This window comes from Salmo salar, chromosome ssa24 (genome assembly GCF_905237065.1).
Source record: "Salmo salar chromosome ssa24, Ssal_v3.1, whole genome shotgun sequence".
NCBI lineage: Eukaryota > Metazoa > Chordata > Actinopteri > Salmoniformes > Salmonidae > Salmo > Salmo salar.
In genome coordinates this window covers 35,609,819-35,624,457 of record NC_059465.1, presented here as the reverse complement: position 1 = coordinate 35,624,457, position 14,639 = coordinate 35,609,819, and the positions used below count along the sequence as shown (strand labels likewise).

Below are 14,639 nucleotides of genomic sequence, written 5' to 3'. Positions count from 1 at the left end.
TAAACAAGACATGCACCCTTCTCTGTCCTACTTCCTCCCTCTCCTCCTCCTCCTCCTCCATCATCTCTCTGACCCTCATTGGCCAATCCATATCCTCCTAGGTTTCTCCCTCCCTCTCCGTCTCTTTGTCTCCCTTTCTGTCTCTCTCTAATGCCTTCCCTCTTCCTCTTTGGTCGAGCTATATCCCCAGGGTTGACAATGTCTTAGCCAATGGCAATGTCTCGCCATGTCCTTCCATTATCAATAGCTTCCATAGCTTCTGTTAGGATCCTGAATACACCAGACAACCTTTCTTACACAACAGACATTACTAACAGTGTTTCATAAGCTCCAAGTGCACGTCACATGACCAAAACATCACCTGGGACTACCACTAACTGCATAGGCATATGTAAACACCAGAAACACTTGCACACAGGGCTGTGCACAGCCTTTTTAAGGGGAAGGTGCTCAAAATGACAAGCATTACACTGACAACATGTACCAGTAAACCAACCACCCACAAGAACACTTTTACTTTGGACTGCAGGATAAGTGTCACTCCTCTCAGCTCAGGCATCTGCTCTGTCTCAGACCCTGGCATTGGGCATGGCTCTGCCTGTCTGCCACACACTGCCCCAACGGATTCGGTCTCATCTCTCTCTCTCTCTCTCTCTCTCTCCCCAATTCAAAGGTCATATGTTTACATTGCCAAAGCAAATGGAATAGACAATAAACAAAAGGGAAATAAACAAGGAAACATTAGTGAACATTACACTCACAAAAGTTTAAAGAATATAGACATTTCACGTTATACTATTCGCTATGTACAGTGTTGTAACAATGTGCAAGTAGTTGAAGTACGAAAGGGAAGATAAATAAACAGATAAATATTGGTGGTATTTACAATTTGTTTGTGCTCCACTGGTTGCCCTTTTCTCATGGCAACGGGCCACATATCTTGCTGCTGTGATTGCACACTGTGGTATTTTGCCTAACAGATACGGGAGTTTATCGATGTTTGATTTGTTTTTAAATTCTTTGTGGGTCTCTGTGATCTGTTGGAAATATGTGTCTCTAATGTGGTCTCTCTCTCTGTCTGTTACTTCCATGTGGCTCAATGCAGCATGTTATCTCCTAACTTCTGACAGAACAGGCCCTGGTCACTGTAATGGCTCGCTAGGCCCTGTATCCTCCCTAGACTGCATACCTATGATAAGATATATCATGTAGATATAGGATAAAGCTGAGAGCAGCAGCAGAGTTTTTTGTTTGTTAAATCCTACTTCCTGAGCGCAGGGCCTAAGCAGACGCAATGTTGTGTTTATTACACATGAATAACGTATATGGGGAAGATAATTCCTCTTGTCCTCCCTAATAAAAAGTAACCTTTCCTCACAAGGCATTGGTTTTGGCCAACAGATAACATGCCAAACGATGTTTCTAACAGCATAATTGGCAGACTGCAATTCGTGATTTGGAGTACTGACTAACTGAATCACTGACAGAGTGGTACAGCAACCTAGCTTAGCCTAACCATCTTAATGATCGGGATCACTATTACAGGCCGTGTGTGTGTGTGTGTGTGTGTGTGTGTGTGTGTGTGTCATTTGATACGTTTTTTGATAGATGTCATCATCCACAAACCAACAATCAATCTGCTTTTCAGCTTTTCTTCTATGAAATACTGCATGTTGAAACATTGCAGGAAGCAGAAAGCTGCTGGAGACTATAACATACTATTAAATTGGCATCAATGGACGGTGTTTTGTGTGATTGCTGATGCGCGACAATTCATAACCAAACATCGGATTATTCATATTCTCTACAGTGAGACCCAATATATTGTTCACTGATAGGAGACCTGCAGGCCACTGATGCATAAGCATTTTCATTGCTGACAAGAATTATCCCCAAAATATACACTAGATTACTCGAAAACAAACGTGAAATTAGTTAAAATTGTGAGAAAAAACACGTTAATGTGGAGATAAGGGTAAGTGGGTACACCCCAAACAGGTGCAATAGTCTTGCGTAACAGACCAAGCCCATTGCTGCACCACAGCCGAATGCAAGCAGTTCCCGAGCAGCAGGACCCGTGCTGCTGCTCGGGAATCGAGCACCATTATTGCTTGTTACATTGTCATTGTAGTATATTGTTGACAGCTCTAAATTTTGGGAAACATTAAAGCAGTGAGTTGTATCACAACCTCCTAATGCAAAAACAGAAACAAAAAGTAAACACGCGACCATTATGCCTGCAACACTGTTGCACTGTCATCCTCCCTACCTTCCGACTGTTCCGGTACTGACCCACATGTCCCTCCGCGCGTGGTTCGCCCGTCACATTAACCCGGCGCGAGAAAGGAGTGGTGCGGAGGAAAGAAGAGGCTGCCAACTCGAGAGCCTTGGCTTGAGAGAACTAGCTTGGTAGAGCGAATGTTGCACAGAAACTCAGCGCTAAAACAAAGGTAGCATTTTCCTTCCTTTCACTTCAGATTGCTCACTGACTAATTTAGCATCTAGCTAAAGCAGTAAGTAACTCTGTACTTTTGCCTAAACTGCTCTTATTTGGTAAAATATCAACCATAATCCTAACTATCTCCTCGGTGAACTACGTGTCTATGAGTTTATGTCTCTCCAGCTGATTTCTTCAAAGGCACGCCCCCTTGGTGTGCGTCATGATGTCTTGGCGACGGGGAGCCAATGGTAAGGAGTCGTGCTCTTCCTGTTACCGCCCTAAAGCAGTTTCCCCGCCCATTAACAACCAAAAAGGAATTACGCCGATACTAAAATGTATACCAAACAAAAACATTGATTTCAAAGTTTAACAAACCATAGAACTCTATGCATAAGGACTACTTTTCACAATTTCCCCTGAATATTTTACAAGAACACATTTGCAGGAATAACTGTGCAGATACAACGTTCGGTAACAGAATAAAACTGAGGGAGATTTTACCATAATACCAAATGTTGCATCTGCACAGTTTTTCTCAGTAAATGTGTTTTTTTTTTTGTCTCAGTGTAATTCTGTTATCATGGAATTGCCCCTTGTCAACAGCATTGCCACAAGTGTCTTTTGGCACAAACTGTAGATGAAACAAGTGGAACATCTATTTATGATTTTCAAATATTATACAAAGTATATTACACAGTTCTTGATGGCATATTATTTGATCTCTTATTGAAGAAAGCTAACCAAAGACTATAGGACACTTCACTTCCCAAAACATGACTAGGATACTTCACTCCCCAAAAACAAAAACATTTCAAATTCAGGTAAAATATTTGCCAAACAGATCACTGTGAGGTGGTTGTCACTAGTTACGAGAACCGAAAAGTCCAAACTGGCTAAATCGTAAAAATTCCTGATTCTTTTTTTGTTGTTGTCTTTTTGGTCTTAATTTAAGGTTAGGGTTAGGCATAAGGTTAGCAGTGTGGTAAAGGTTAGGGTTTGGTTGAAATTCATAATTTTGACTTTGTGGCATTTTGACTTAATCTATTTTGATTGAATCCATTTTACAGCCTGAATGTAAAATTGTTTAAATTGAAATTGTGTGTCACTGGCTTACACACAATACCACAAAATGTCAAAGTGGAATTATGTTTTAAGACATTTTTATAAATTCATTAAAAATAAAGAGCTGAAATGTCTCGAGTCAATAAGTATTCAACCCCTTTGTTATGGCAAGCCTAAATAAGTTCTGGAGTAAAAATGTGCTTAACAAGTCACATGATAAGTTGCATGGACTCACTCTGTGTGCAATAATAGTGTTTAATATAATTTTTGAAGAACCTAACATGGTACACACACACCCGCACAGTCGTGAAGAGGGCAAGGCAGTGCCTCTTCCCCCTCAGGACGCTGAAAAGATTTGGCATGGGCCCCTCAAAAAGTTCTACAGATGCACCATCGAGAGCATCTTGACTAGCTGCATCACCGCCTGGTCTGGCAAATGCAACGCCCTTGACCAAAAAGCGCTAGAGTGTGGTGTGGACAGCCCAGTACATCATTGGGGCCGAGCTCCCTGCCATCCAGGAACTCTATATCATATTATCTATATCAGAGGAAGGCCCGAAAACTGACCAACTGAGACAGCTTCTACCCTCAAGCCATAAGACTGCCAAATAGCCAGACTGCTAAATAGTCAATTAATGGTACCCAAACTGTCTGCACTGACTCTATCTTGCACTGACCCTATGCACACTCACTAGACTATATATACACACCATACACACACTCACGCACACTACATTGACACTCACACACATTCACATACACTACAGTACATAAGCGCACACACACACACACACACACACACACACACACACACACACACACACACAACTTTCTGCTTCTATTCTGTTCTTTATTTTATTCTTATTATTGTCTATCCTGATGCCTAGTCACTTTACCCTGCCTTCATGTACATTTCTACCTCAAATACCTTATTATTATCTATCCTGATGCCTAGTCACTTTACCCTGTCTTCATGTACATATCTACCTCAAATATCTTATTATTATATATCCTGATGCCTAGTCACTTTACCCTGCCTTCATGTACATATCTACCTCAAATACCTTATTATTATATATCCTGATGCCTAGTCACGTTACCCTGCCTTCATGTTCATATCTACCTCAAATATCTTATTATTATATATCCTGATGCCTAGTCACTTTACCCTGCCTTCATGTACATATCTACCTCAAATACCTTATTATTATATATCCTGATGCCTAGTCACGTTACCCTGCCTTCATGTACATTTCTACCTCAAATACCTTATTATTATCTATCCTGATGCCTAGTCACTTTACCCTGCTTTCATGTACATATCTACCTCAAATACCTTATTATTATCTATCCTGATGTCTAGTCACGTTACCCTGCCTTCATGTACATATCTACCTCAAATACCTGGTACCTCTGCACATTGACCTGTATATCGCTCCATTCTTGTGTATTTTATTTTTATTCCTCTTGTGTTACAATTTTTTTTTTAACTCTGCATTGTTGGGAAGGGCTCGTAAGCAAGCATTTCATAGTAAAGTCTACAACAGTTGTATTCGGCACATGTGACAAATAAAATTTGATTTGATTTGAATGACTACGTCATTTTTTTAAAGCAGACACTGAATATCCCTTTGAGCATAGTGAAGTTATTAATTACACTTTGTATGGGGTATCAATATACCCAGTCACTACAAAGATACAGGCGTCCTTCCTAACTCTGTTGCCGGAGAGGGATTTCGCCATGAGGCCAAACTTTTTTCAATTTTTGCCTAAAATGACATACCCAAATCTAACTGCCTGTAGCTCAGGACCTGAAGCAAGGACATGCATATTCTTGATACCATTTGAAAGGAAACACGTTGAAGTTTGTGGAAATGTGAAATGAATGTAGGAGAATATAACACATTGGATCTGATAAAAGATAATGCAAAGAAAAAAATGTGGTTTTTTTGTATTTTATTTGTACCATCATCATTGAAATGCAAGAGAAAGGCCATAATGTATTATTCCAGCCCAGGTGCAATTTAGATTTTAGCAACTAGATGGCAGCAGTGTATGTGCAAAGTTTTAGACTGATCCAATGAACCATTGTATTTATGTTCAAAGTTTTGTATCAAGAATGCCCAAATGTGCCTAATTGGTTTCTTAATAACTTTTCAAGTTCATAACTGTGCACTGTCCTCAAACAATAGCATGGTATTCTTTCACTGTAATAGCTACTGTAAATTGGACAGTGCAGTTTAGATTAACAAGAATTTAAGCTTTCTGCCAATATCAGATATGTCTATGTCCTGGGAAATCTTCTTGTTACTTACAACCTCATGCTAATTGCATTAGCCCACGTTAGCTCAACCGTCCCGCTGGGGACCCACCAATCCTGTAGAGGTTCAGTTACAGTTTAATGGCTGTGATAGGAGATAACTGAGGATGGATCAACAACATTGTAGTAACTACACAATACTAACCTAAATTACAGAGCGAAAAGAAGGAAGCCTGTATAGAATAAAAATATTCCAAAACATACATCTTGCTTGTAATAAGGCACTAAAGTACAACTGCAAAAAACGTGCAAAAGAAATTAACCTCAATACAAAGCGTTATGTTTGGGGCAAATCCAACACACTCATCACTGAGTACCACTCTTCATATTTTCAAGCATGGTGGGGGCTGCATCATGTTATGGGTATGCTTGTCATCAGAAAAGACTAGGGAGTTTTGTAGGATAAAAATACATAGAATAGAGCTAAGCACAGGCAAAATCCTAGAGGAACACCTGGTTCAGTCTGCTTTCCAACAGACACTGGAAGACAAATTCACCTTTCAGTAAGACAATAACCTAAAACACAACGCCAAATCTACACTGGCGTTGTTTACCAAGACGACATTGAATGTTTCTGAGTGGCCAAGTTACAGTTTTGTCTTAAATCGACTTGAACAACTATGTCAAGACTTGAAAATGGCTGTATAGCAATGATCAACAACCAACTTGACAGAACTTGAATTCTTTCATAACAATGCGCAAAGATTTTAAAATCCAGGTGGGCAAAGCTCTTAGAGACTTACTTAGCAAGACTCATAGCTGTAATCACTGCCAAAGATGATTCTAACATGTATTGACTCAGAGGTGTGAATATTTGTGTAAATGAGATATTTCTGTATTTTACTTCCAATAAATTAGCAAAAACATTTCTTTTACATGTCACTTTGTCATTATAGGGTATTGTGTGGAATTCAGGCTGTAACACAACAAATGTGGAATAATCCAAGCAGAATGAATACTTTCTGAAGGCACTGTATGTGAGATCATTGGCATGGCAACGTGCTACCACACACAGCAACACCAACAGTCATGTGCTCAGCCACCACTGTAAATACAGGAGCACAGAGATGGCACTGTAGATGAGAAAGGTAAGCCTCCCTCACCTGTATAATAAACTAGCCATTATTTTTCATGATCGGAACGTCTGGGAATTCAGTGCCTGGAACATTAAGCTACCACAGGGGATGAAGTGCCACTGTGTTGCCAAGAATAAACATTTATTTAACGTAACGCATTACTTTATATTTTCATTATAAGGGCATAGATTTAACACTTAAAGCTGGAATCCTTAATTGAAACAATAACAAAGCGATCACCCTGCCTGTGTTTTGGTAAAAAGCTGAAGGATGGACATGGAGAAATGTAACCACTCTCAAAATGATACTTCTAACCATGTGTTGAGGCAAAACCGTGTTTGTTTAAATTAACTTTGCTTACAAACATTGGAGTATAACAAGTTGAACTAAGCTCATGAGCAGGGGCGAAAATCTGATATCAACTTTGGAGGGGACAATTACATGAAATTTTCTCAAGAGCAATTCCTGAGGGGGACACCAAAAGTAGTGCTGTAACACATAGCCTACATTGTAATATGGTAAATGTATATCGAGGAACCAAAGAAATAAGGTGTTTGCCGTACTCCTAACTACCGGTACCCAAAACTACACAACTAATCACAACAGCAATACCATTGCCTTTAACAAATCTTAGTTCAGTCACCAGTTTAAGTTGAGAGTGGGGGTATCCATGGCATTTTCCAATTATGTTCCTATTTTACAAGTCCAAAAAATGGAGAACCTTTCATAATGTTGCCAAACAAAGACTCAACAAACTTACCTGAGACTCCCTGTCTCTGCCAGTCTGTCCCTGCATATCTGTCCCCAACTCTGCTGTCTGTGTGCCATCTGTTGCCTGCTCTGCCTAATGACATCATTGTGAAACATTTCCATTAGAATTTCATTTCTTTCTTATGAACATTTTATCAACTAGTCTTTGAGATATTAGGCTACTAGGGTTCTTACTATGCGTTTTGGTGTATTGAAAAATACTCTGATGTCCGTCTTTTATTTTTCTGCCATTTTTCTACCTGGCTGGCGACACACAGTGTGTAGGTTATTTACAGTAGGAGATGGGCTTCTATCATCTTCAATCATTCTATTTGGGCTTCGATCTAAAAGGTAGCTAGCAAATGTGAAACGGATTAAAATGACAAGAGTTGACAGCTGTATGAGTTCACCATTTATACAACATATGCTGCAACCTTTTGTAATTTTAATAGTTTGTTTCATATTGTCTGGCTTCCAACAATAGCTGAATTTGCAAAGCTAGCGAGCACCAATTCAGTTTCAGTGGTGTTTGCTATAATCTTTGCTACCTGGGTTAAATAAAGGTGAAATAAAATAAATAAATAAAAGTTCCCTTGCGACAATTTAGCTTTTGCAACGAGACCATTAAATATATTTAAGACAATGGTAGAAGAGAGTGTAGTTCTGTTCAGTTTGGATTTCAGTTTATCGCTAACCTTATCACAGGGACTTTGAAGCACTAACTTACAGTAGATACGACCTCTCTGTTACCTAGCAAGCTAAGGAACTGGCAGTGGATCAAACCATTGTGAGGCAAAGGGTGGGGGGGGGGGTCGCAATCTTTTGAAACTTAAAAACGCGCTATTAAGTGTCTATAATCAGCACAATTGCTTTCATTGCGTATTATTAATATTATTTAAATTACATAGTTATGTTTCAGTGATATATTGGGGGGGACAAATCATATTTTTCCCAGGATGGGGGGGTCGTGTCCCCCCCGTCCCCCCCGGGATTTCCACCCCTGCTCATGAGGCATTTATAAGTTATATTCTTCAAGAATCAATGGGTATATATATCATTAAGTTATACATCCAAAAATTGATGTAGCAACTAAGGATTCTAGCTTTAAAGGTAGAGTCAGCGTTATGATGTAAATGCAGAAAGTAAACAGCATAGTGGGTCAATTTCCGCAACAACTAAGGGCGTTGAAGCACGAGGCTCAACTTCTCCACTGTTTTGGTCCAGTGGCTACCACGTTGTACAAGTGTGAAGCAAACCTGTGCCCACACGCCGATACTGTGTGTGACTCTCGCTCATCACAACATCTGCGGTGCTGCACGTGGCAAAGTAATTTCACTGAGTCTACCTTTGACTACATGCACTGTGACCAGACAATGTGTCCTGTAGGACGTTTATTTAAATTGTAATTACTTCGCCACTATTGGCCTATTTATTGCCTTACCTCCTTACTTCATTTGCACACACTGTATACAGATTTTTTTATTGTGTTATTGACTGTACGTTTGTTTATCCAATGTGTAACTTTGTATTGTTGTTTTTGTCGCACTGCTTTGCTTTATCTTGGCCAGGTCGCAGTTGTAAATGAGAATTTGTTCTCAACTGGCCTACCTGGTTAAATAAAGGTGAAATAAATCAATATTCTGGCATCACAGGTCATAGGGTCATTCCTTAGCCTTTGGCCTATGCATGACAGTGCTGATGTTGGCCCAATATTTCCAATGTTCTCATCTGATGCACAAAAAATCCTCTGGATGAAAATGTCATTAAAGGTGGGAATTATAGGACCAATATTTAAATGCTACCTAAAAATACCCTTTACTGATTGTATGAGGTAAAGAAGACTGACATCTCCTGGTGGACCTAGGTACTGCACATTCCAAAAGAATGTAGGAGAAAAACATGTTTTGGTGCTGATAGGTAGTTCTGTCATTCTGTAGTGATAGGCTGTTACTGCTAAGACTGTTCCCACAGTCTTATCAATGCAGTCACTCAGCCCTGTCCATCAGCCGACACACACATACACACGCACAGACTCACACACACACCTGCACACGAGTGTACGCACGCACGCACACACAGCCCTCACCAGACACACGCACAGACTCACATGCACTCATGCACCCACCTGCAGACGCGTGTACGCACACTCACACGGACACACACACACACACACACACACACACACACACACACACACACACAAGCCAGTCCTGAGAAAGCGCTGCCCCCTTGCCCCCTCTGGCATGGCACAAATGGAACGTCATGAATGATGGGATTGGAATGCTGCATAAAGCGGGGGGTCATGGTCTTACACTGAGGGCTATAACGTTAGAAGAGGCAGTGCTTGTTAAGGAGGTGCCTTGTGACAGAACTCTCAAGTGGCTTCCTTGTTCCAGTCGCAAGAAGCACTGGGCTTGTATCAGTGTTTTATTACTTTGTTATTGCAATTGTATTACACATTGTTATTAAATGTGTTTGGAAATGTCTCTTTGCTGCTGTACTGTAATGAACTGTGGGTTGAGAATGATCCTTGCTGGTGTACTGTCATGAACTGTGGGTTGAGAATGATCCTTGCTGGTGTACTGTCATGAACTGTGGGTTGAGAATGATCCTTGCTGGTGTACTGTCATGAACTGTGGGTTGAGAATGATCCTTGCTGGTGTACTGTCATGAACTGTGGGTTGAGAATGATCCTTGCTGGTGTACTGTCATGAACTGTGGGTTGAGAATGATCCTTGCTGGTGTACTGTAATGAACTGTGGGTTGAGAATGATCCTTGCTGGTGTACTGTCATGAACTGTGGGTTGAGAATTATCCTTGCTGGTGTACTGTCATGAACTGTGGGTTGAGAATGATCCTTGCTGGTGTACTGTCATGAACTGTGGGTTGAGAATTATCCTTGCTGGTGTACTGTAATGAACTGTGGGTTGAGAATATTTGAGGCCATAGATTAAGGAAGAGAGTTATCTTATCTAAACAAAGTCAATTATTTCCTAAAAATACAGAGTAACACAAGTGGCCGTCACATAAACATAAGACTGGGAAATATGCTCTGCCATATTTGTTGATTTAGCTAACACACACACACACACACACACACACACACACACACACACACACACACACACACACACACACACACACACACACACACAGGGATAGAAAACATTTACACAGGCTGCTGGAGCAGTAGGGGAGCCTTGCTGACTGGCCACAGTATGTCTATCTGTCTGTCTGTCTGTCTGCCTGTGTCCCCTTCCCTCTGTACCCAAACCATGAATCCCAGACCCCGAGAACATTCACCCAACAGCTCCCTAAGATGAGCCACATTCAGACACTGACACTACCCCCAATCCCTGTCAGCTTAGCCCACTGTCCTATGTCCCGTGCTTCAGTCTCAATCCGTCAGTTCACCCCACTGTCCTATGTCCCGTGCTTCAGTCTCAATCCGTCAGCTCAGCCCACTGTCCTATGTCCTGTGCTTCAGTCTCAATCCGTCAGCTCAGCCCACTGTCCTTGAGACTTTTACTCAAGTAGAATTTTACTGGGTGACATTCACTTTTACTTGAGTCATTTTCTATTAAATTATCTTTACTTTTATGCAAGTATGACAATTGGGTACTTTTTCCACCACTGGTCAAAACACCCAGCATCTTGCACCTCCACACCCACAGAGAGCTCCCCTCAGACACCATGTGACAGCCAGAAGCCTCCACACTGACACGAGTAGGTCAGTGTCATAGTGGGCCATCCAACAGTCCCCCAAAACCAGTGAAGAGATAGGCTTACCACAGAATCAACTCTCAATTCCACGCTGTCAGACGGAGCCAGAAAGCTTGAGGAAGTTTGGAAGTCAGCAGGGAGATAGTTTTTATTTTGTTTTGCAAAGGGAAGTGGAGTTAGCTGCTTGCTTGTCCTCAGGGAAACGTAGTGGTCAAAGGTGAGGGGTGAAGATGATGCTACTGTAGGGGCAGGCGACCTTGTTGGGAAAAGTAAAGCTTGCATTCCTAAATACACGCACGTGCACACAGACACACACACAGTGTGTGTCAGCCCAGCTGTCAGTAAACAGTATGTGTCTCACTAGTCCTAATGAGGACATATCAGTCTCTGCACACAGCACAACAACATAGCCTCCATGATACAGGAAACACACATTTGACCAGTATGTAACTGTTGTGGGGTATGAGGTTATATAGTACAATGGAGGGCACCTCAGTTCCTTCTTCTGATGCATTACTCAATTTAATGTTATAGTTGTCATTTGTAATGCTGTACTTTATATTGGTTGTACTATTGTGTAGGCATATATAGAACAGCAGATATTGAAGGCAAGGACTTTAGGTCCTACATACTTTTAGATAGTTTTGTTTGTGATATCCATGCCTTTTGCTCTACAACTTTATAGTATGCACTGACAAAAGGCCTTTCTGCTGGGTAAGATCTTAGGCCATATTCACAAAGCGTCTCAGCATAGGAATCTTGAATTTTATTAGGAGCCCCATTGGCTGACACCATGACGTCAGCTAATCTTCCTGTGGTCCAACACAGAACTAAAAACACATTACAAACAATTACAGAATGACAGAGCCCCGAGTAGGAGAGCTGATCTAGGATCAGTTTGGATATGGCCCTGAGCTAGACTGCTAGCTAGACTGCTAGCTAGACTGCTAGCTAGACTGCTAGCTAGACTGCTAGCTAGACTGCTAGCTAGACGGCTATAACCCACCTGTCCACGTCAGTAGCTGTGATGAGAGGTTGTGATGAATGCAGCTATGCAGGGAATGTGAAGTGACTTAGAGGGAAGAGGATGTGTTGTGTTTAAATGCCTTGTGTCTCAGTGTTGTAAAACTGGCCTCTGATGATGATGCCAGCGGTGAGTTTTATCAAAGAGGCCCCATCCATGCCAAGCAGCAATGAGTGCTCAACCAACTGGTCCAAACACCTCACAGTGCTCAAGTCCAAACACCTCACAGTGCTCAAGTCCAAACACCTCACAGTGCTCAAGTCCAAACACCTCACAGTGCTCAAGTCCAAACACCTCACAGTGCTCAAGTCCAAACACCTCACAGTGCTCAAGTCAAACACCTCACAGTGCTCAAGTCCAAACACCTCACAGTGCTCAAGTCAAACACCTCACAGTGCTCAAGTCAAACAAGAAATTCCAGACATTGTTTTCTAGCTAAACTGTTTTTGTTTTGCTTCAGTGTTTGAAATGCCACAGCCCTGAGCGCAACACAGTTAATAAGAAGGACTTGGGGGAGGAGAGGTAGACGCAGAGGGGTTTGAAGTGGACGCTCTGAATTCTTTACTGCTTTGATGTAGACAAACTGCACGGAACAATGATGAGACAAACTGCACGGAACGATGATGAGACAAACTGGACGGAACGATGATGAGACAAACTGCACGGAACGATGATGAGACAAACTGCACGGAACGATGATGAGACAAACTGCACGGAACGATGATGAGACAAACTGCACGGAACGATGATGAGACAAACTGCACGGAACGATGATGAGACAAACTGCGGACGATGATGAGACAAACTGACGGAACGATGATGAGACAAACTGCACGGAACGATGATGAGACAAACTGCACGGAACGATGATGAGAAACTGCACGGAACGATGATGAGACAAACTGCACGGAACGATGATGAGACAAACTACACGGAACGATGATGAGACAAACTACACAGAACGATGATGAGACAAACTACACGGAACGATGATGAGACAAACTACACGGAACGATGATGAGACAAACTACACGGAACGATAATGAGACAAACTACACGGAACGATGTCTGCGGATAGCCTGCCATGTGTCTGCGTCAACCCCCAACTCACTTACACACACCACCCTGTACTTACTGCCAGAAGGGGAGCGAGGTTGCTCAGCCGTATCTTATAGGGACACATCCCCTCAGCGGGGAAAGGGGGACAAAGGTCAGCAGGGTGCTCCTTACGGTGCGGCTCTGTCAAGTGCCAGTTCTAATCTCATTAAGGCTCCACTCAGCCGCTGTTACCCAGGCAAAACACACACACGTATGCAAGCACACAGCCCCATGACCTGCCTCTGCACTGGTCACACACACACACACACACACACACACACACACACACACACACACACACACACACACGGAACCTCTGTATGACATAGGCCAGGGACACATACACAGCTCCCAGATTTAGGATTGGCATGACAAAACTCTATAAGGCCGGTATAGTGATCAAAACATCTAGGTCCAGAGTGTATAGTGTTTAAAGAGTAGAATCCAGTGAACATGTTCCCTCTATCACTCTGCATAATAAACACACACTAACCACTTGTCCCATACGTCCAGAGATCAGTCTGAAACGAGGTTCATCTGACAGAATTGTTCCCAACCTCATTTAGTACTCTAGATTACGTCCTTTAGTCGATCCATCACCCTGGATCAAAGAGTCACTTGACATGGGCAGCCGTAGCATCTGTATCCTACTGTATGCAGAGAGGTTCCTGATACAAGCAGCCCTGCTTCTAGGCCCTATATCTTTCCACTGGTCTGTTTCACCATCCACTTACGAAGCATTTGCAGCCCTGTGCTACTTGTGGGATTGTTGGAATGTTCTTAACCTGTGTGAACTTCGAACAGATCCAAGCCGCTCTTCACACTTTGGCGAAAACATGTCACAGTAAAGCTTGGACTGGGGTTGAGACAACACACACACAGAGCCAGAGAGAGGTAATGTAGCACTGATGTTGCTCGACCTCACCCTGACCAACCAGGAGATGGAAGAGAATGGTACGATGCTGCTGGACTGGGACATGGTTGATGAGAAATTGTTCCTAATGTCATACATAGTAATGAAATGATGATAGATCTATTGTTGATATGTATTCCAGTGAGCAAGATTAATACATCAACAAATATTACAGAGCAAGAGAGAGAGGATGAGAGACCGGATGAGAGAGAGAGAGAGAGAGAGAGAGAGAA

General features: G+C 42.0%; 1 protein-coding gene across 6 annotated transcripts in view; it reads right to left on the bottom strand.

The window, feature by feature from the left end:
- Positions 1–14,639, bottom strand: part of rhobtb4 (Rho related BTB domain containing 4) — a 72,067-nt gene that overhangs the window by 42,595 nt on the left and 14,833 nt on the right. For 2 of the 6 annotated variants that reach the window (XM_045706683.1, XM_045706684.1), the window contains exon 1: positions 2,270–2,649. The exons of the other annotated variants lie outside the window; for them this stretch is intronic. In XM_045706683.1, the coding sequence (XP_045562639.1) occupies positions 2,270–2,298 (29 nt within the window). In that variant the 5' untranslated portion in view covers positions 2,299–2,649. Of the gene's footprint in view, positions 1–2,269; positions 2,650–14,639 lie in introns of those variants that run through there. 6 annotated transcript variants of the gene reach the window in all.